Below are 22,400 nucleotides of genomic sequence, written 5' to 3'. Positions count from 1 at the left end.
CCTCCTTCTCCCCTCCCCTTCCCATTTGAACACGTTTTTCCTTCTTCCCAGTATCTGTCCTCCATCATGCTCTTTATCTACCCTTTGAGTTTCTCACAAAAGAGACAATGTGGTATTTAGACTTAAATATCTGATATTTCACTTAAGATTATGGTCTTGAGATACATCCATTTTCTTACAATGATTCAAGCTTATCTTTCTTTTGAGTAAATAGATTATAAAAAAATTATTAGTTTCTGTTCTTTAGATAATTTGGAGTGGTTTCTTTATTCTTAACTACATTGTAATAAATAACTAACTGACACTATAGAGAACTCAAGGCATAGAACAAGTGGATAAAATAATTTGCCTTACATTATCATAATTTCTGCGACTGGCTTTTGTCTTTTCATTTATTCATCTCTTTGATATTAATGACTACTTTGTATTTGTGATAACTAGAATACCTGAAAATGTTTCTTTTATTTTCAAATAAAAAATATAAAGCTGTAAGTGTATTTCTAAGTATTGCCTTTGCTGCATTCCACACATTTTGAATTGTGACTACTTTTCTTATCATTTGTATCTGCAAATTACATTAATTCTGTTTTCCTGCCTAATGCATATAGTTTAAGAATACACATTTTATTGTTGAATTTCTTTTTCCACTAATTGCATTATTTTAGATTGCTACATACATTATTAGAATGTGTTCAATATGATGAAAATTTCTTGAAATTTGTTTAAATTTCTTTTGTAATCTAGTCCATAGTTATTTCTGTAAATATTCTGTTTGTGCTTGTATATTTTCTGCTCGTGAGTTCCTGTTTCCATATTCACTTTGGATTATTAATGATGATAAAAGTGTCAAACATTATGCTTAATTGCCTATGACCTTAGTAAAATCATCTTAAAAAATCAAGTAAGCACAGTTTACCTAAGAATATGAAGGAATTGTTCCTGAAAGTAAAAATTCTCAGTTTTAAGGGTTGGAGGCGTAGCTTGGTGGTAGAGCCTATGCGCAGCATGAGCAAAGCTCTGGATTCAATCCTTAGCAAATATACACATTTTAAAAGAAGAATTTTTTTCTGCTGTTGAAATTACCAAGCAAGCAATAATAAGTGGCAATAGAAGCAGTAGTAGTGTTGATGGTAACAGCAGCTGCTGCTAATATTTATTTAGCTCTTATCTGTGTGCCAGGTACCATTCAAACCCCTTTAAATCTGTTAATGAATTTAACCTACTAATGGCTCTTGAGATATTGCTCACCTCATTTTACAGGTGAGAAGAGGCACCAAAAGTCTAATATGTTTGCCATAGTCACATTATAGTCAAATTGGCTTTAAATAAGAGTTTCTTCAGCTGGACACAAAAAATTAAAGCTTTTCTTTTCCCCTTTTAGTTACTAGAAAAATTAAAAGAACGCTGGCTCTACACTGGTTTATGGCATAATCTGGAATTGGTGAAAACAGTCATTGTAGAACCACAGGGAGGAGAAAAAACTGATTTTGATGAATTATTGCAGGTGTACTATGATGCAGTCAAGTACAGGGGAGAGAAAGGTAATTGGAAATTATTCCACTGTCAGTGAGGGAATGTTTTTTATTATGAAGTAAAAAAGTTATTAGAACTTCAATTGTATTTATCTGTAAATAATTTGCACTTAAGAGAAAAATTACATTCTATAGTCTTAGAATTTCTGTTTGGTATTGTCTTCCTATAAATAATCTTTAAGAAACAGCATGCTTTCAAGTGTTATCCCACACTTTGCCTTACACTACCTGAACTATTTTGTGTAAGAAGATAGTTGGGATGTCTATAACTATCTTCCTTCTAGCTAAAAGGGACATACATGTAATGTATTTTTGTGCTTGTACTCTATAATTGTCAATATCTTTTTAATGATAAGAATATAAATAGTGTGTTATAGCTGCTTTTCAATATAATATTGATTCAAGAGCTGGTGATTTAAGCTCAATGGCACTGTGCCTGCCTCACAAGTGTAAGGTCCTGAGTTCAATCTATGGTACCAGGAAAAAAAAAGAATTTTAAATATAATACTGATTTTATCTTATAATAGTACACATCAGAGTTATTCAAATTTCTGAGAATTATTTTCTGGTGATAAAAGGTAATGATGGAAACTTCCATTTTTGGTTCGTACTTGAAGATGAACTTTTTAAAATTATATCTTATAACAGTGTTTATTTTGATTATTTTAAACAGTTGTTAATGAACACTTTTAATTAGTCTTTTATAAAATAACTGGAATAAGCGGCTTCTAAGAATTTTAAGTGTGCTTTTTAAAATGTCTGTTTTCTGTTGCTTAAGATGGAGCCCTTCTTGTAGCAGTTTGTCGCGGTAAAGTGAGTGAGGGTCTGGATTTCTCAGATGACAACGCCCGTGCTGTCATAACAGTAGGAATTCCTTTTCCAAATGTGAAAGATCTACAGGTAGGCCACCCGAGCCTTGAGAAATTGTATTATCATAGAAGTCATTGGTTAGTGTAAAATTAATTACGCTTTTTTTCTTGAATCCTTAGACATTTTATATCTATGGAGAATTTGAATGAATGAGAAAAGATTAGTAGAAAAGGTTTATTTTTAACTTACATTGTCTTTTGCTTTAACAGGAGTGATTTTCAAAGTGTAGTCTTGGGTTAGAAGCATCATTATCCCCTAGGAACTTGATAGAAATACAGATTTTCAGGCTCAGTCCAGATCTGCTTAATAAAAATGCTTCATGTAGAGCCCTACAATTCATGTTTTATCAGGCTCTTAGCTATAGCTTCATAGGTTCTCTAGGCTATTGTATGGTCCATTCTCCTTCTGGTTCCCTTCCTTATCAATGCCATAACCTGCAGCTTTCACTGTTTTAGCTGCTAAAATTTCTGATTTCCTTCACTTCAGCTAGGTAGGACTGTTGCATTCTGTTTGTACTTTAGTACTGTATACTGTGGTTGTGAAACTAACCCTGATGAGAGAATTGGGAATCCTGGAGTTCACTTCGTCTCCACAGTACAGTCCTGTTCTTCCTGGTGTCCGCTTCCTGAAAGCAGCTATTGTTCTACTTTGTTTTCCTATTACTTACAATAAGAGAGTTATTTCCAAACCAGTTACTTAATCTTCTGCCAAAGAGTTTTGTCTCATTATCACTGCTTATTTCCCAAATATTATATTTTAAACAATAATTTATAGTAGTACTTTAAAGCCTAAAGTAGGGCTGAGTGTGGTGGCACACACCTGCAATCTCGAGGCCAGCCCAGGATACATAGTGAGTTCAAGACTACGTAGTGAGACCCTGTCTCAAAACACACACAAAAAACAAACCAGAACAAAACAAAACAAAAGCCCAAGGTGTAGTAATAGAGTTGTCTGGAGAAACAGAAGTGGTAGGCAGGTGGGGAGGGTAGGAGACTTGGGATTGAGATTTCAAGACTGACTCCTCACATGATCATGGAGGCTTCGAAGTTCCACAGTGACCATTTGCAAGTTGATTTTGTGGTTCATTCCAAGAAGGCAGAAGTGCAAGACCCAGAGTTCAGAGGCCAAAGAATCTGCAGTCTACAGTGGTAGAAAAAATACCAGCTCCAGTAGGAAGAGCAAAAAGAAAGAAGGAGGGAAAGTGTCATAGGGAAGGAAAGAGAACAGAGAAACGGGAGAGCGAAGGGAGAGAGTATGAATTCTCCTTTCTGCTTTTCTTTTTTTCCCCAGTCCTTGGCAAATTGAATGGTGCTGTCCACTTTCAGGGTTGGTTCTCCCCACTCATTTGTGGACCCATAAATCAATAGTCCAGAAATAATCCTCACAGACACACCCAGAAGTAATAATTTACAAGTTCTCTAGGCATCCCTCAGAGTAGTCAAATTGACTCCCAAAATCAACTCCCATCGTTGATGTTATCTTTCATCAGAGAGAATTTTACTTCATTTTTTACAGGCATTTGAAGGTGCTAGTGATCTGACCCTGAAACTTGAGTTTTTTTGGTCATTAAGCTGACCCATTGATTATAACCAGTATCATTCCTCTCGGGGTACAACCAAGATACATACCAAAGTAAGAGTTCTTTTAGTGGGATTGACGAGGCATTGTGAATCATATAATCTTACATATTTTTCTTTAGGTCATGCAGTCTTTGTGTAGCATTAACAGTAAACAAGATTCCCTCATTATCTCCTACCCTTCCCTTATCTGTGGATCTCTTTCAAAATTTCTGAAGATCCTCTGGAGATGTGTTCCCTAATGATTCCTAATCTAATGCTTTCTGCCATTCATGAGTTTGGTAGCTTCTACTAACTTTCTTCAGGTTCCATTGCTACCATGGAGGGCACTGATGGTCATGTGCTGGGATCTATCTCCCATGTTAAAATGGTTAATGCTGCCTTGACTGCTGCTATTGATGAAACAATTGACATCTGCTTTAGAAAACTACTGTGGACCCCTGACTTACAAACTCGTGTTCCTGAGGGCTGGGGAACACAAGTTGGTCAACTGCCATAAAAGTCTCTTTCTTGTATAATTTTAGGCCACATTTTCTTCTAGGCAGATCTCAGTGTCCTTAGAGAGACACTGGCCCAGGATTTCTCAATTAACCTCACACAGGAAAGGATGTTGTAATGTTCCTTCCAGAACTCTTTAAAGATTAAATCTGTATCTAAGACCATCTGTAAGCACAAGCAGCCAGCATTCACATCATAACTCAAGACTTCTTTGTAAGTTAAAACTAAAATTCTGGTCATAACCCAAGTTATTCGTATGTCAGTCTAGTTGTAACTCGAGGGTCCATACTATATATCCATTGAATTCCTCAGTCATGATCCTACTTGTCATAGTTCTGCTTATCCAAATTCCAATGGCTCAGATACATAAAATAGCAAAATAAGTGTCAGTGAATTCTGAATGGTGAGGAGGAGGGTGGTTCTAGAAGGATTTCTGGAAGGATTTCCCAAAAGAGGCAAGTAGGATGGACCAAAAGGTGCTCTGTGCTACAGAGATAAGAGAGAAAAAGAAACTCTTTGTTAGTAAGTAATACCAGATGTAAGGGAAGTACATTTCTTACAGCCGTGTATCTGTACCAATTCTTCCTGTGTAACAATTCTAAAATTTAGTTACTTAAAACAGCAACTGTTATTATAGGCCATACATCTGTGGAGTGAGTGAACAACACAAGTTATTGAATATATTTGTGTGCCTCTGTGGATGTAGTATAAAAATTTCAAATTTAAATGATGTTTAATTTAGTTTTTATTGTTATTACTTTTTTTTTTTTTTTGTACTGGGGAATTGAACTCGGGACCTTGCACTTGAGAGGCAGACAGCAGCACCACTGAGCTAAATCCCTGGCCCCTATTTTTATTACTTTTGCTTTTAGTGTCATACTTAGGAAACCGTAGGCAAATTGAAGATCATGAAAATTTGCCCGTAGTGTTTTCTGTGAAGAGTTTTTGTTTTTTGGTACCAAGAATCAAACTCAGGACCTTGTGCTTGTGAGGCAGGTGGCAGCACCACTGAACTACATCCCCGCCCATTCTTTGAAGAGTTTTTATAGTTTAACTCTTTAATTTACGTATTTGATCCATTTGAGTAAATTTTCCACATGATGTAATCTGAGAATCCAACTTCCTTGTATCCAAAGTGAATAGACAGCATTTGTAAAAGGATTTTTTTTTTCATTCTATTGTATCAATCTCTGCCTTTCAATTAGAGAGTTTAATTCCTTTATATTTAAAGGAAGTCCCTATGGGGAAAGACTTATTTCTCCCAGCTAGGTATTTATTTTCTGTGTGTTGTATACTTTTTGTTTCTCAATTCCATTATCATTATCTTTTTTTTTTTTAGTTGATTTCTAGTATACTGCAGGTTGAATATCTTTTATCCCAAAATGCTTGGCATAAGAAATGTTGGAGTTTTTCAAGTGTTGGAATATTTACACAAACTTTACTGATTGAGTATCCCTAATCTGAAAATCTGAAATCTGAAATGTTCCAGACTTTTTGAAGTTCGTGTCAGTGGGCAGTTTCAGATTTCAGATTGTCACATTAGAGATATTAAATTGTTTTGATTCCTTTCATCTTTTCTTTTATATATATTTTGTAGTTCTTTTTTAGTGTTTATGTTGAGACTTCAACTACATCTTACTCCATTCTTTTTATATTATTATCACAGATTTTATCTTTATATATTACGTGCCCATTAACATAATTATAATATAGGAAAAAAAGGGGGTTGCAAACCAGAAGTGTAATACTGGCTGTTATATTTATTTACTTAATTACATTATATTATATAGTTTATAAATATGTTTTATAATCTGTTAGATGGTGTTCCTTGAAGATAGGAACAGTTTCTTAAGGATTTTTGTGTATCTACAATTAAAATACTGCCCTGGAGCATAATGTTCAATAAATATTGTTTTAATTAATATTGGATGTGGGGTTAATATAAGCTTACTCAACTAAGGTTGCATTTGGTTTTGAAAAACAATTCTCAAAAAAATTCTCCATTCTTAGAGACTTTAATTAAGGCATAATAATAATAATAATAATAATGATCACCAAATGGTAATGAACAGATGCTAGTAAACATTAATATGGCTCATAAGGAAGCAATACAGTGTGTTATTATGGTTATAAGACATTAAAGGGGTTTTAGAAGGGAACACTCCATCCCTAAAACCTCTGATGCTTTATGTAATATGTAGTAGACCGTAATAAATTAAGGAATATCTTATATTGATTGTGTTGGCTGTCACTCTTTGTATTAGTTTTCTATTGCTGTCTAGCACATTACCACATAATAGCTTAAAACAACACCCATTTGTTATCTCCATGAGTCAGGAGTCTAGACTTGCTCAGCTGAGTTCTGTACTCAGAGTTCTAGAAGACTGCATTCTCATCTGGGGCTTAGGATCCTCTTTCCTGCACCTCTTAAATTCCTTGTAGTTGTAGGGCCAAAGTTCTTTATAATGCATCCCAAGGCTGCACTTGGCTCTTAGAGGCTGCTTACATTTTGTTGCCATGTAGTCATTTCACAGGCCCTCTCAACAGGGTAGTTTACTTCTTTAGGGCTAACACAATGCTTTGTAGCTCCATCAAGTTAAAACAGGCTCTTAGGCATATTCATGAGAGTAACTTCACTCTTTGCCATGTAACATGACCTGATAAAGGAAATGACTGTTCTGTAACCTTTGCCATATTCTATTGGCTAGAAGCAATTGCAAATTCTGCCCTTATTCAAGGAAAAGAATAGGAAGATGTCACTCTCTGGGTATAATGTTAGAGAGTGTCTGCCATATTTATCTCTGTAAAAAGAGGTGATGAGTTCAGTGATTTTCATAAACGCTTCCTTCAACACTATGCTTCAGATTACTGTACTTTAAACTAGAACTATATTGTTTTCTTTTACATTAATACTAAATTTGTCATGCAAAAATAACTGAATTTTAAGTGAAAATTTAAAATATTTTATCCTATAGAAATGAAACAACCTATTTCTGCATTATTTTCCCTATTTCACTTGAGTTCACATTTGAAAAGTTCAAATTAGTGTTTAAGTTAGAAAAGTGATTTGAGTGGGGAAATTATGAAATTAATTTTTTCTTAAATTTTAGAAAGATTATGGAAGTAAAAGTTAAAATAGTTTAAAATACCAATTTAAGACTTTGCAGTCTCAATAGCAGAGTTTAGGAAAATGAATTTTAGAGCCAAAAATACGACTTCTTTGGCTGTGACCAGGATTTCCTCTTCCTACCTTAGGGACTAGAAAGTAGAGGTAGGAAAATTTCATTTTGGAGCCAAGTGTGACTTGTTTAGTTCAAGTCATAATTTATTGTGCATACCTCGGGGACCTGAAAATAAAGAAACCCACTATGAAATGTTGATAAAGAGCTTCTCTGAAGGGCAAGCATTAAACTAACTTTCCCAGTGAGGATTTTTTTCACTTCCCCCTTTCCCAGATGCTTCTGATCATTCTGTATAAGAACATACTACTTAGTCATATGATAGTTTAAAATAAAAATTTCTGTGCACCAAACTGAAGTATTTGAGGGGCATGAGAATGAACCAAAGCTTTTTTATGACTAGATGTCAGTGAAAAAGTATAACTAAAAGGAAGGTTGTTTTCTTTTAATGCAATTAAGTCATAGTATAACAAGACAGCCTTTCTAGTGGGCATCTAAAGCAAATCTTTTGTCCAGTTACAACTACAAAAGCCTCCAACATTATAATTCGCTTATCTGCCTCTCAACATGGAAATAGTTTGTGAGGCACAATAAAATATGGTGTTTATATTTTAAAATTGTGGGGATTTTTTTCTTTATGCTTTAGGATGGTTTACTAGCAAATAGAAATATTCTTCCATTGTGATTATCATACCTTTACTCCTATGAGGAAAAATTCATAAACAATGGCATTTTTGTTTTTTATTTTTTGGGTAAAATTTTTTAAAATGAAAGGACATGTAGCTTGTCTAAGAAAGTTTATAAAGTGAATAAACAAAAGGTGGTTTGCAGTGATGCAAACAGATATGCAAAATGGATCAGCAAAGTTTCTCACTTATGTAAACTATACATAGAAGATTTGGGGATAGAAAAAGAAAGATCTTAGCACTCTCCTATAAATTCCATAAATAGGGCCAGGGATTTAGCTCAGCAGTTTGGTGGCCTGCCTTGCAAGCGCAAGGACCTGAGTTCAATCCCCGGTACCAAATAAATAAATAAATAAATAAATTCCATAAATATGTGGAGCATTTCACAAATATGTATTTCATCCTTGCTTAGGGACCATGTTAATCTTCTCTTTATCATTCCAGTTTTAATATATATGCTGTTGAAGAGAGAACAACAATTTTAATACTTTAAAAATGTTGAACTGGTATGTTAAGACTTTTTGAGTTGATTTCATAAAAACTGATGGTAGTATTCACTATCAGAAGTGCTCTTATAATAAAAATAATTTATTAAAATAATAAACTACTTATTTAGTGCATATGTGTGCACGTGCGCGCGATTGACACAGGGTCTCACTATGTAGTTCAGGCTGGCCTTGAATTCTATTTGTAGCCCAGACTTGCCTCAAACTTGTGTGATCCTCCTGCCTCAGCCTCTGGGGTGCTGGGATTACAGGTAGATCCACCACACCTGCCTTAATATCATAAACTTGTATAATTTTTCTTGGTAGTAAAGTGTGTGTGTGTGTGCATGTGTGTGTGTGTGTCACTTTTGATTGAACCCAGGGCATCTCACATGCTAGGCAAGCACTCTACTAGCAGCACCCAGAATAGATTTTATTTGGCAACTTTAAAAAAATTAACTTAGTGATTTGAATAACTTAGTATTAGCATATTATAACTATTGTAAATTCCTTTTTTTTATTTAGGGAAATTCTTTTAGTTCTGAATGTACTAGACTGAATATATTATTTTAATCATTTTTGAAAAATTGCATTCATGGTTGAAAACTAGACACCTGTTTTAGTTTTGTTACATTAGTCACTGTCTTTATAACAAACACATTTACTTAAATAGATTTCTACACATTATGGGCATTTTATAAAACAATAAAAGAGTGCTTCTCCAAAGAATGATAGTATCAATAATAATAATAATACATTAATTAAACCATGTGAAATCAGTGCTTTCAAGTATCAAATATTATCAGATGATGGCAGTATTAGAAAATTTAAATCCAATATATCCTGTTTTAAAGAGAATGCTGTTGTCCTTTCATGATTATCATGGCTTTGATGGCAGTGGCAATATTTACAAGTAGCTAGATGAAAGCAAGATTGCAAGACTATAGAATATGAAAATGAACCCTTTGCACAGGTTCTTTTTTTTTTGGACCAGGGATTGAACTCGGGACCTTGTGCTTGTGAGGCAGGCACAAAATCACTGAGCTAAATATCCGGCCCTATTCTTTTTTAATTGATTTATCTACTTTGGAATTACATTTTTGTCATATTATGTTAATAATCTTGAATGTTTCATCATTTGTGTGCATGTGTGTGTGTTTATTGGTACATTTTAGATTACATAATAAATTCATCATAGAGAATGTGTACCTGTACATGATATATCTTGCTTCTTTTTTTCCATTACTCTCCTCCTTTTAACCCCTGTACCCATCCTTATTTACAAAATATTTACCATTTTTTCCTTCTGTCTTCTTTCTTGTCTCCTTCTTTCCTTTCCCCTTCCACTTCCCCTATTATCCCTATCATTTGAACATTTTCTTCCCGTTTCTTCTCAATATCTACTATACATTTTGGTCCTTATTTACACTTTTGGTTTCTCACACCCGAGAGAATGTGGTATTTATCTTTCTTTCTTTCTGGTAGAGTAGTATTCCATTGTATAAAAAAAACATATCTTTATTCATAATCGATTGATGGGTGTTTGGGCTGTTTCCAAGATTTATCTATTACAAACTGTGCTGCTATAAACATGGGTGCACATACATCACTGTGGTATAATACTTTTAATTATTTCAGGAATGTACCAATAAGGGGAATAACTAGGTCAGATGGAACTGCTAGTTTTAGTTTTTGAGGAATCTCATACTGATTTTCATAGTGGTTGTACCAGTCTGTACTCCCACCAACAGTAGAGAAGGGCTCTTTATTTCCCCACATCCCTGCCAGCAATCTTGTCTTCTGTATCTGATATTCTGTTCTCACATTGGCTCATTCTGCTGTGTGTACTTTCAGTGGAACTTTTAATCTCCTGGATATCTGTTTGAATCTGTTTCATGGATTCCATTTCTTTCCTACGCTTGGTATTCATGGTTTCCATTATTTTCCTAAGCTCCTTTATTTTTATTCTCATCTGTGTCTGCTGTAGAGTCACTAACCATGGCTTTCATTATGGTCACCATCTCAGATTTTTTCCTAGAGCCTCATTCATCTGCTTTGTTACTTTTGCTGTTACCATTTCAGAGAGTCCAGGTGGTTGGAAGTGTCTTTTCTCACTCTTGGTTTTAATTCCTCGGTTGATACTTATAAATTCCTTCTGACAGGTAGATTTTCTGCTTATATTTAGAACCCTTAGGAAATGACTGCTTCTCAGAGCTATCTTCCAGGTGTAGCCGGCTTTTGTGTTTTGAGTCTGTTGCAATATCCTACCTCTTCAATTTATTGGGGGTGAGAAGTTGCTGCCTATTTGGCCTATTCCCAGGTTCTTTGACACTGGCCTATGGAATTGTCTATGACCCTTAGGTAATCTCAGCCTTGGCATGCCAAGAAGAACAACTGACTAGAATAAATTATGTCACCTTCGCTAAAGTAGTACAATTAACAATAACAATTGTATGAAACACAGCCTAGAAAATGACAAACTGTGGTAACTATTAACTTGCCACCTTTAACCATATGAACTATATTTGTGGTTATATAACAAAGTCCAAAACAAACCAGAAAATTGTATACAGTAGATGTGCTCTCAGCAATTTTACTGTCAGAGGAGAAAAATCGTAAATGGTTTAGCGGGGAAAATACAGAAATAGAAGAAGAGGAAGAGATGAAAACAAGGCTGGGGGACAAAGAAAGATTATACCTGAGCTTCGGGAAACTGGTAAGACAGGAGGGGAAGAGAGAAGGAAAAAATAAAAAAATAAAAACAAGAACAGAAAAACAACAACAAAAACCTAGAAACAATGTTCACACTAATATAAAAACAACAAACAATCAAGAAAAAAAAAAAGCAAAAGCAATAGAAAAGAAGGGAAAATATCCACTTCAAGGACTGTCTCTGCTGTCACTGGTAGACAGAGAAGACAGACTAATCTCAAATCCGTGTTGATTAATACCAGAAGCTTAGCCATAGATTTATGAGAAGGTACTGGATAATTCCAGCAAGCCTACACCTTTAGTTCCAGGGAAGCTCAGGCAGGTTTCTGGCTGTGAGGCTGGAACTCAATTTGTTCGGCCTGCAACACTTTATGTGCCTACTACCAGCTTCCTGTGGACTTTAACTCAGCTCCTTGACCTTCTGCCTAGTTGGACTCAGTTCTGCCTTACCCTGATACTGGGAGCCATTTGATGGAGATAGCCTGAGTTTGCTCTGAGTTCCTTGTTTAGTTGGCCTCTCTCTAAGATGGTTACGAGCCAATTGCCCTCTCCTAGGGGACATCCAAAGCCAAATAACTCTCCAGCCACTACAGTCCACAGTATCCACTGCTCTGCTCCACTAGTGTGTTTCTCTGTAGAGGTCTATGAGGTCACCAGTAGTCACTATGCATCTCCAGGTTTGAGCCACCCCTCCCACACAGTGAGTCAGGGCTCAGGGAGAAAGAGCTGCTTGTCACCTCCTTCTGTGTTGAGGTCTTTCTCTTTACTCTCCTCATAGGCTTTAATTTTTGCTTCAGCTATTCACTGGTCCCACTTCCCTCCTTTTTTTTTCTTAAAGACGGGTCTCACTGTGTAGTTCAGCTGTCTTTGAACTCATTATGTAGCCCAGGCTGGCTTTGAATTCACAGTGATTCTCCTGCCTCTGCCTCCCGAGTGCTGGGATTACAGGCGTGCACCACCACGCCTGGCTCTTCCCTCCTCCTTCTCTTCCTCACAGTGCTGTATTCTGGCATCTGGACACCAAATCTTAGAGAGACTGTTTCTCTGCTGTTCATCACTCTGCCATCTTCCTGGAAGCAGCATTCATTTATTCATTTAACAAACATTTCCTAAGAGCCCTACTTGTACTAAATGTAGTAGGTACAAAATTGAATGAGATGCTTTCGCTACATTAGTGATGTTTATAATTTGGTAAGAGATGAGAACTTGTAACAGGATGATTTAGTGGAACAGAAACTATGTACTTGGATACTTAGGACAAGTAAAGTTGAGTGACATCATTCACCTTCCATCCAAACATCAGTTTACATCAATTTATGTAGACTGACTAGTCAGAAAGATGATATTTGAGTCTAGTGTATATTGAGATTCACATTTGCTAAAATGCAAAGTTCAGAGGCCAGATTACAACAAAACCATTCAGATCATAAAACTATTCAGGATAATGAAACAACCTTTTTTTTCCTTCCTTCCTTCCCTCCCCGCTTTTTTGTACCAGGTTAGTATTAAGTACTGTAATCGATTCTCAGGTCATAGTGATACACTACACAGATTATAGCCCCTTGTCTCATGGAGTTTACAGTTTCACAAGAAATATTGACATTATAAAATAGTAAACCATCACAACTGTTATGATGACTATAAGAAAAAGTCATAGGGACCATGAGAATATTGTAACAGGTCTTTATGTGTAAGGAAAGGCTTTTTGAGGAAGTAATATTTAAGCCGACCTAGAAAAGAAGGCTAGGAGTTGTGTAGGTGAACAGAATGGATAATAGTATTCTCAACAGAGAGACTAGCATATGCTAAGGCCCACATGTGTGAAAGAGGATAGCAGTTTCCAGGAACTGAAAGAAGTGGAGATAGAGTGAATGGAAAGAATGGCATATGAATACAGACGAGGAGAGGTATTTGGGAGCTGAATCACTGAAGGGTTCTGTACGCCATTTTCAGGATTTGGGACTTTATTCTAAACTGTGGGAAACCAGATCCAGGAACAGAGTCAGGCCAGAGAAGAGTGGAGTTCTGGTTATAGTGTAACATCTGATACAGAAACCCACTGGGATCTAGCCCTAGTAATAACATATGGTTACCCAGGGGAAATGACTGTGTATATAAACTTAAAGGGCTGTAATACTAAACTCTTTAGGATTTAGGGGTCTAGCAATTTGCTCTTGGAATTGTTGGAAACACTTAAGCCAAATCAGCAAAATATAGAAGAAAAACCTTGTAACTTCTAAAAGTCTAGAATGAGTTTAGGCTGTTATTTGTATCTTTTTTCTCCTGCAAATATTTTTCAGCTTTTTTTTAAGATTAAAAAAAATAGTTTGGCCAAAAGCATTATTATAGCAGTTTCTAATTATATCTTGAAATCCCAAAGTTAAAAGCTAGTTTGCATCTGAGTATGCTCTCCAGCCTTGATATACAACTTGTATATTTGCCTTGGGCAGTGAAAAATGGGATGACAAAATTCTTTGATCTTATCTCTTCTAGGAAAGGAACAAGCAAAAACACCTAAAATAAATTAATGAATTGCTGAGGTTAATTTTTTTAAGTCCCCATATTTTTTAAAGGAATGTTTGAGATCAAGGGTAGAAACATTTCAAATCATAAAATTTTAAATACATTTCCTTGATAACCTATTTCTCCTGGTACTCATATCACTTATTTCTTTTGGAAAGAAATATATCTGAAAATAGGGCTACAGATTAAACTTTGGATAATAATAAAACAAAAACCTTTTTTTTTTTTTTTTTTTTTTTTTTTTTTTTTTTTTTTTTTTTTTTTTTTTTTTTTTTTTTTTTTTTTTTTTTTTTTTTTTTTTTTTTTTTTTTTTTTTTTTTTTTTTTTTTTTTTTTTTTTTTTTTTTTTTTTTTTTTTTTTTTTTTTTTTTTTTTTTTTTTTTTTTTTTTTTTTTTTTTTTTTTTTTTTTTTTTTTTTTTTTTTTTTTTTTTTTTTTTTTTTTTTTTTTTTTTGAGACAGGGTCAGGTCAGACTTGAACTTGCTGTGTAGCTCAGTCTAGTGTTGAACTTGGAATCCTTCTGCCTCAGCCTTCTATTTTTGAGTTTTGGAAATTTTTGAAATTATTTTCTTGCATTCATCTTGTGTTTGATACAAACAGTAATTTTATTGCCTTTATATATTAGTTTTCTGTCAAAGTAGGTTGAAGTCTTCAGAAGTCAGCTTATTTCTCTGGGGACATGTGAGGTTGATTGATTTTTATGGTGTATGCTCTCAGCAGCAGTACCGCAGGGGAAGGAAGCTGAATTATTATTTTTTTTTAACTTCTCTAAAAATAAGTTGTTTTTTTTTTCTTGAGAGGAGAATGTTGGTTGTGGATTTTAATCAGTTTACTCTGTCAGCTCCCCTCAAAGGCAGCCATGCAGATGGGCTCCAGATGAGCTATCACTAGATTCTTTTAAGGTCTCACATAACATAAGCTATAGTAGACATCACTGTTCAGTGTTTACATCAGTCTTTCCTGTTTTAACTGAGATTAAAAGTTTGAAACTTTGGGATTGAGTTCACTTTATGCTTTATAACTGTAGCACAAATAACACCAAAATGCCAGGGAACATATAAGCTCTATGATAATTCATAATGTCTTTTCCTACTGCATTGATTTTTTTTTCTTTCAGTCATGAGGGTTGGATTGAGGGCTCAGGGCCTCATGTATGCTAAGCACGCACTCTATTATTGAGCTACATCCCTAGCCCTTTAAAATTTTATTTTAAGATATAGTCTCACTAATTGCTCAAACTCCTGACTCTTCTGCCTCAGCCTACCAAGTAGATGGGATTATAGCATGCACCACCGAACCTGGCAAATTTACCATTTTTATGCTTACAATTACGTGATATCAGGGTTTCTAAAGCTTGACCCTGCTGACATTTTAAACAGGATTCTTTGTTATAATAGAGTGTTTAACTCTATCTGTGGCCATTATCCACTAGATGTTCCCTGCCCATGCCTGCCACTTATGACAACCAAAAATATCTCCAGACTTTCTGGTAGGCAAAAGTTCTCTTGTTTGAACACAGCTTCTTTATATGGTAAGACATACAAATGTGTATTATGAATTAAACTGAGCTATTTGCATTTATTTTTAAATTTTTTTATCAAGTTGAAAAAAGTCCAACAAAGCTTTTGCTAAGAGCCTAATATATACCAAATATGTAGATGGCTTCTTATAATAACAATCTCTTGGCCTCTAACACACTCCCAGGACCTGTTTCTGAGAAGCAGTGGCTTTTGCTTTTAGCTTTTTCATCAGGTATTTCTGCCCATATATTATCTTTATTTAATTTGTTTTAGATATTAACTTCCTATTAGAAATAAGAATTTTAGCTCACTTACTGTACTTTTGCTATGTTCTCTAAATATAGTTATATCACACTTTTAAATTAAATTTATTATCAACATTCACATTGTCATTATGAAAATACTATTCACTCCAGTCAGATAATGTCCTTCCTGTCTTGAACTTTAGAGTTAATAATACTCTCCTCTGCTCCCATTTTCTCTTTTTTAGATATTCATCTAAATAAATCTGTCTCCTTCCAATGGATTTGTGCAAGCCTGTCAATACAATTTTTCTATCGGGCCTGCAGATAATAAGTCCTTTTTCCCCCTAGAGTCATCTTTCCTGCAGCCTCTGACCTCCTGCTTCACTCTGGACTAAGTTGATCTGAAAGCCCACCTCACTGTCACTATCCTAATTTTTTTTTCCATTTGCTATCATCCTAAGGATTTGATTTGCCGATCTTCTGTGTTAGATTACCAGTTTCCTGGGTCTTAGATTTTCCCCATTTCTTGTTTGTTTTTTTACTCTTTGATCTTTTAGTTTTTTTTTTCCTCCTCCTCCCCTTCACCTCTCCCCCCCTTCTTCCTCTTCTTTTAAAAGTGATACTGGGGATCAAAACCATGGCTTACCACTAAGCACCACCCACAGCCTATATTTTTTAGACAAGGTCTTACTAAGTTGCCTAGTTTGGCTGAGAAGTCATCATCCTTCTGTTTTAGCTTCCCAAGTAGCTGGGGCTTCCAGCATGCACCACTATGCCACACCTTGTCTTTCATATTTGTGACTCACATCTTCTAACAGTTTCCTAAATTAGTCCATATACTTCCATTTTCAGAGTCATTCTGTACTTGTGCAGGCCAAACAGACATATTTCTCAGAAGTAGCTTTGTGGGTTCAAGTTTGAACTTTGTCCTTTCTGCATATCATTGTTATGGCTCCTCTTAGTTTAGTTGAAGTCGAGGACTATGTTTCTTAATTGTCTTCTAATTTGGGGCCATTTTTGAGAAGCAAGGTAAGAGGATTTTTTTTTTTTGACTTCTTGAAATTAGAAGTCTCCTAATTTTCTAAGAGCAAGTATTAGTTTGCAAAGTGCTGTGATTACATCTGCCTTATTCCCATACTCACATTCATACTTGAGAAGCTCTAGATCATATATTCCTGGCAATAATATTTTAAAGTAGAAAGTAGTAAGTAATATATTTTTAGAGATAAACCTTATGTTTGAAAGATAATTTGAGCGGAATAATAGAAATCTAGATAGGAAAAATGTTATCCTATGGACTGTGGAGGTAGTAAATTTAGTTTTAACATTTTAGTTATATTTTTAGTTTTTCTAATATCATTTAATCTTTTTTCTTGTAGGCACACTTTCTGTGGCTGATGTTTCGATATTTTAATCTTGTGACTCTGAGTCGGAGCCTACTGTTACTGGAATAGCTTCCACTTTCCAGTGTTGCCATTTGCCACTGAACCCTTATAAAAGTCCCCAGAGCCATCGTGCTTATTATTGTATCTTCTGCTCTCTTCTGTAATAGATCTTACCTTTTTCCATCGATGGTAGATGTAGGGTATAGTCTCTGGCATTACTCGTTCCTCTTCATAATACCTCTAACTTTAGCTCATTCTTTTAAGAGGCTGTGGATCCATTTGCAGCCTCACACTCTATTTTATATAAGGTAATATTTTTCCTTTTTTGCTTTTGGTGCTGGGATTGAATTTAGGGCCTCGCTCATGTTAAGCATATTTTCTACCACAGAGCTACACCCATTTTAAATAAGATGATATTTTGTTTAGGTAATATTGCTAGAAGTGTTCGTCTATTTATATGACTTTAACAAGGAAAGCTCCATATTTAAGCTAGTACAAGACTGATCATGCGCTCATTCTCATACATTGCACCACCAGCATAGTATTTTATGTAGCTCTACTTTCAAAAGCAGATTACAGGTGGCAGAGTGACCAAAAAGTATTATGAAAGATATTAAAGAATGCTAGCGTTACCCCTCATTTCTCAGAAAACCGTTTGAACACTCTTATCCTGCCAGTATATGTGTTACCACGGATAGTTAATGAAAGCATAGCCCCTCCAAAACCCTAAAGTAACATTCCTATGTAGTCTTTGTGTTGTCCAAGAACTGAGTGTTGAAATGCTGACGGGTTCAGTAACCTAAGCCAATATCTATATAACCAACATAGTCCTATTGCTTTTGCATATACATGGAAAAGTATATTACAGCAGACTGTCAAGTCCTCCAAAACCTACACTGGATCTCAGAAACGTGAGATAAGTCATGACTTTCTTGCCCACTTTTTTTTTTTTTAATCCTGGGAATCAAACTTGGGACCTTGTACTTAAATGAAAAAGGCTGCAGAACCACTGAGCTAAACCTCCGGCCCTAGCCCAGTTACTTCTAATATATGAGGCTTTAATGTTTCCTGCTTAAAATCATTTATTCAACCAACTCTGTGAGGTAAAGTTGGCAGGAATTTTCCCTTTTTTATTTTAACAGAAGAGGAAACTCAAAAGAAATCTATGTGTGAGTACAGGTGTCAAAGCCTTGACCCCAAGCCATGAGCTTTTGCCGCTGTAGTTCTTTCCTCAAATTAGACTATAAGCCTGAATGGTGTCATTTTCTAGACATGATAGTTTAAGCATTTTCAGGTTTATCTGAGCAATGTTTTAATGTGGGTAGCCTTTCCAGAATATGCATATAGAGATTTCTTACATGTCTTAAAGTATTAACTTGTTTTCTTTTTTTTTTTTACTGTTTTCTTTTAATAAGAAAATACTAACTTCTGCTTTTCTCCTGTGCTCTTATCTTGACAAATTGTTTTCATAATAATGAAATCTAAGATCTCATGCTGCATCCTGAATGAGATATTTTTGCACCGTCAAAGCATTGACTGAAGAGTGTTTAAATGTTATTGAGTGCAGTACCTAATAAACTATTCTGGATAGTTAGCCACAACTAAATTATTCTCCCCCCCCCATTAAGTTTGTTTATTTAAAACAAACAGTACAGTTACATTTATCATTGGGATCTTGTATCTTTAGGTATCTTGGTTCTTATTTTCCCTATACGCCTGCCCTCCTTTCACCCCCTTCCCCCTTCACTATTTACAAAGACTTTGTTGCCAGTTTTTTCCATTTTTCACATTTTTTCTTTTCCCTACCCTTCCCACTTCCCCTTTAGCCATTTTTTTCCTATTTCACACTCTTGATTATACCATTTGAACCTTATTTACACTTTCAGTTTTTCACACCAGAGAAACTATGCAGTATTTACTCAAGTGTGTCCTATTTATTTCACGTAAGAGTATAGTCTCAATTAGCTATAAATGTTTCTAGTTTCTCATTCTTTCTGGCTGAGTAGTATTCCATTTTATAGAAAAACCACATCTTCTTTATCCCGTCTCCACTTGATGGGCATTTGGGTTGTTTCCAAGTTTGAGCTCTTGTGAACTGTGCTGCCATAAACATGGGTGCACATATATTATGGTGGTGTGATTCTTTTAATTCTTTTGGAAAGATACCCAGCAGAGGGATAGCTGGGTCAAATGGAACCGCTAATCCTAGTTCTTTGAGGTATCTCCATATTTATTTCTGCAGTGGTTGCAGTAGTCTGCATTCCCACCAACAATGGAGAAAGGTTCCTTTCTCCCCACAGCCCTGCCAGCATTTGTTTTTGGTTGATTTCTTGATAGCAGCCATTCTTTCTGGGATAAGGTAGAATCTCAGTGTTGTTTCATCAGCATCTCTGGAATGACCAGTGATGTTGAACATTTTTTCATATATTTATTTGCTGCTTTTACTTCTTTGTCTGAAAAATATCTGTTCATTTCAGATGCCCATTTTGAATCAGGTCTTTATATGTGCGAGGTCTTATTTTTTGGAGTTCTTTATATATTCTAGATAGTAGACCTTTGTCTGAGGAGTAGCTGGTAAAAATTTATTCCCACATTGTAGGTTGTCTTTTAGTTCTGCTGGTGATTTCTCTTGCACTGCAAAAACTTTTTAATACAATGAGATCCCAGTTGTTGATTCTTTGTGCAAGTTCTTGTGCTGCTGAGGATTTGTTCATAAAGTCTTTTCCTACGCCAGTGTCTTTGAGAGTTCTACCTAATTTACTTTCCAGCAAGTTTAGTGTTTCTGTTTTGATATTTAAATCTTTAATCCACTTGGCTTTTAGTTTAGTGCATGGTGAAAGATAGGGATCTAGTTTTAATCTTTGGCTAGTTGAAATCTAGTTTTTCCAACATCATTTATTAAAGAGGCTATCTTTCCTCCAGTGAGGATGGTTGGCTCCTTTGTCAAAGATGAGGTAGTTGAGTATATCTGCTGTTGTTTTTGCATCTTCTAATCTGTTCCATTGATCCTCAGGTCTGTTTCTTTGCCAGTACCATGCTGGTTTTATTACCAGCTTTGTAATATAGTTTCAGGTTGGGGATTGTGGTATCCCCTGCCATGTCTGTTTCCTAGAATGGCTTTTGCTATTCTGGGTCTCTTCTGGTTCCAAATGAATTTTTTATTATTTTCTCAAGTTCTGTGAAAGATACTGTTGGGATTTCAATCAGGACTGCATTGAATTTGTACAGAAGTTTTGGAAGTATGGCCATTTTCCCTATGTTGGTTCTTCCTACCCAGGAGCAAGGGATGTCTTTCCATTTTCTTATAGCCTCTTCTATCTCTCTTTTCAGAGTGCTGTAATTTTCAGCGTAGGGGTCTTTTGTCTCCTTCGTTAGACTGATTCATACATATTTCGCTTTTTTGGATGTTGTTGTAAAAGGAATTGTTTCTCTAATTTCTTTGTCAGTGAGTCTGTTGTTTGTGTACAAGAAGGCTATTGATTTTTGAGTTTTGACTTTGTATCCTGCTGCTCTACTGAATCTGTCAATTAAGTCTATAAGTCTTTTGCCAGTTTTTTGGGTCTTCTATGTAGAGTATCATCAGCAAATAGTGACAGTTTAACTTCTTCCTTTCTGACTTTAATTCCTTTTATTTCTTTCTCTTGTCTAATTGCTGTGGGTAATGTTTCTAGAACTATATTGAACAGGAGTGGTGACAGTGGACATCCTTGTCTTGTGATTTTAGCATGAAGGTTTTTGATTTTTGACCATTTAGAATGATATTGACCGTTGGTTTTTCATAGATAGCCTTTATCAGGTTGAGATAAAGACCATCTATTCCAATTTTCTGTAGGGTTTTTATCATGAATGGGTGTTGAATTTTGGCAAATGCTTTTTCTGCTTCTACTGAGATGATCGTATGGTTTTTGTCCTTGACTCTGTTAATATAGTGTATTACATTTATTGATTTACATATGTGAACCATCCTTGCATCCCTGGGGTAAATCCAACATGGTCAGGGTGTATGATATTCTTGAAGATATTCTGTTTGCCAGTATTTTATTGAGGATTTTGGCATCTACGTTCTTTAGGGAGATTGGCCTGTAGTTCTCTTTTTTGGTTGGATCTTTCCCTGGTTTTGGAATCAAAGTTATACTTGCTTCCAGGAATGAATTTGGAAGTATTGCTTCCCTTTCAATTTTATTGAAGAGTTTAAAGAGTAGTGGTGATAGTTCTTCTCTAAATGTCTTATGGAATTCAGCAGTGAAGCCATCAGGACCTGGGCTTTTCTTTTCTTTTTTTGGTACTGGGGATCAAACTCAGGTCCTTGTGTTTGCAAGGCAGGCAGTAGCACCACTGAGTTAAATCCCCAGCCCCTTGGGCTTTTCTTTGTTGGTAATGTTTTAATGACATTTTCAATTTCACTGAATGTAATTGGGGTGTTTAGACTTCTTCTATCTTCTTCATTTAACTTTGAAAGTTCATATGTATCTAGGAATCTGTCCATTTCTTCTGTATTTTCCATTTTGTTAGAATACAGCTTTTCGAAGTAGGTATTGATGATCCTCTGAATTTCTGCTGGGTCTGTTGTGACTTCACCTTTTTCATTCCTAATTACATGAATTTGAGCCTTTTCTTGGATAAAGTTGGCTAAAGGTTTATCAATTTTATTTATTCTTTCTAAAAACCAACTCTTCATTCACTTTTTATATAATTCTCTTAGTCTCCATTGCATTAATTTCTACTCTGATCTTTATAATTTCCTCCCTTGTACGAGCTTTCAGTTTGTCTTGCTCTTCTAGAAGCTTAAGGTTATTAAGCATTAGGTTATTTATTTGAGCTCGCTCTGTTTTCCTCATATGGGCATTGACTGCTATGAATTTCCCTCATAGAACTGTTTTCATTGTGTCCCATAGATTCCTGTATGTTCTATTGGCATTATTATTTAATTGTAGAAACTGTCTTAATTTCTTCTTTAATTTCCTCTGTGACCCAATGGTTGTTCAGCAGGGTGTTATTTAATTTCCATGTGTTTGTGAAGTTCTTGGGGTTTCTTAGGCTATTGATCTCCAGTTTAATCACACTATGGTCTAATAATATACAGGGGATAACTTCAGTCCCTTACATGCCTATTTTGGAGAATGACCTGTGCGCAGCCGAAAAGCTAAATTTTTCTTAGCCGGTGAGATTGAATATGTGTGACTATGTGGA

General features: G+C 35.3%; 1 protein-coding gene and 1 non-coding gene across 3 annotated transcripts in view; one reads left to right on the top strand and one right to left on the bottom strand.

Annotated features, from left to right (window-relative positions):
* Brip1 (BRCA1 interacting protein C-terminal helicase 1) overlaps positions 1–22,400 on the top strand; it is a 128,113-nt gene that overhangs the window by 79,077 nt on the left and 26,636 nt on the right. For both annotated transcript variants that reach the window (XM_033762925.1, XM_033762924.1), the window contains exons 15-16: positions 1,382–1,541; positions 2,311–2,432. In XM_033762925.1, the coding sequence (XP_033618816.1) occupies positions 1,382–1,541; positions 2,311–2,432 (282 nt within the window). The remainder of the gene's footprint in view (positions 1–1,381; positions 1,542–2,310; positions 2,433–22,400) is intronic.
* LOC117285949 lies at positions 8,710–8,816 on the bottom strand. The gene has a single exon (XR_004517068.1). It is a non-coding gene; the product is annotated as a U6 spliceosomal RNA (small nuclear RNA).

Source organism: Fukomys damarensis, unplaced genomic scaffold (assembly GCF_012274545.1).
Source record: "Fukomys damarensis isolate Sample0158 unplaced genomic scaffold, DMR_v1.0_HiC HiC_scaffold_13, whole genome shotgun sequence".
NCBI classification, from domain to species: domain Eukaryota; kingdom Metazoa; phylum Chordata; class Mammalia; order Rodentia; family Bathyergidae; genus Fukomys; species Fukomys damarensis.
The sequence above is the reverse complement of the archived record's forward strand: the minus strand, read 5'-3'. Positions and strand labels throughout refer to the sequence as shown.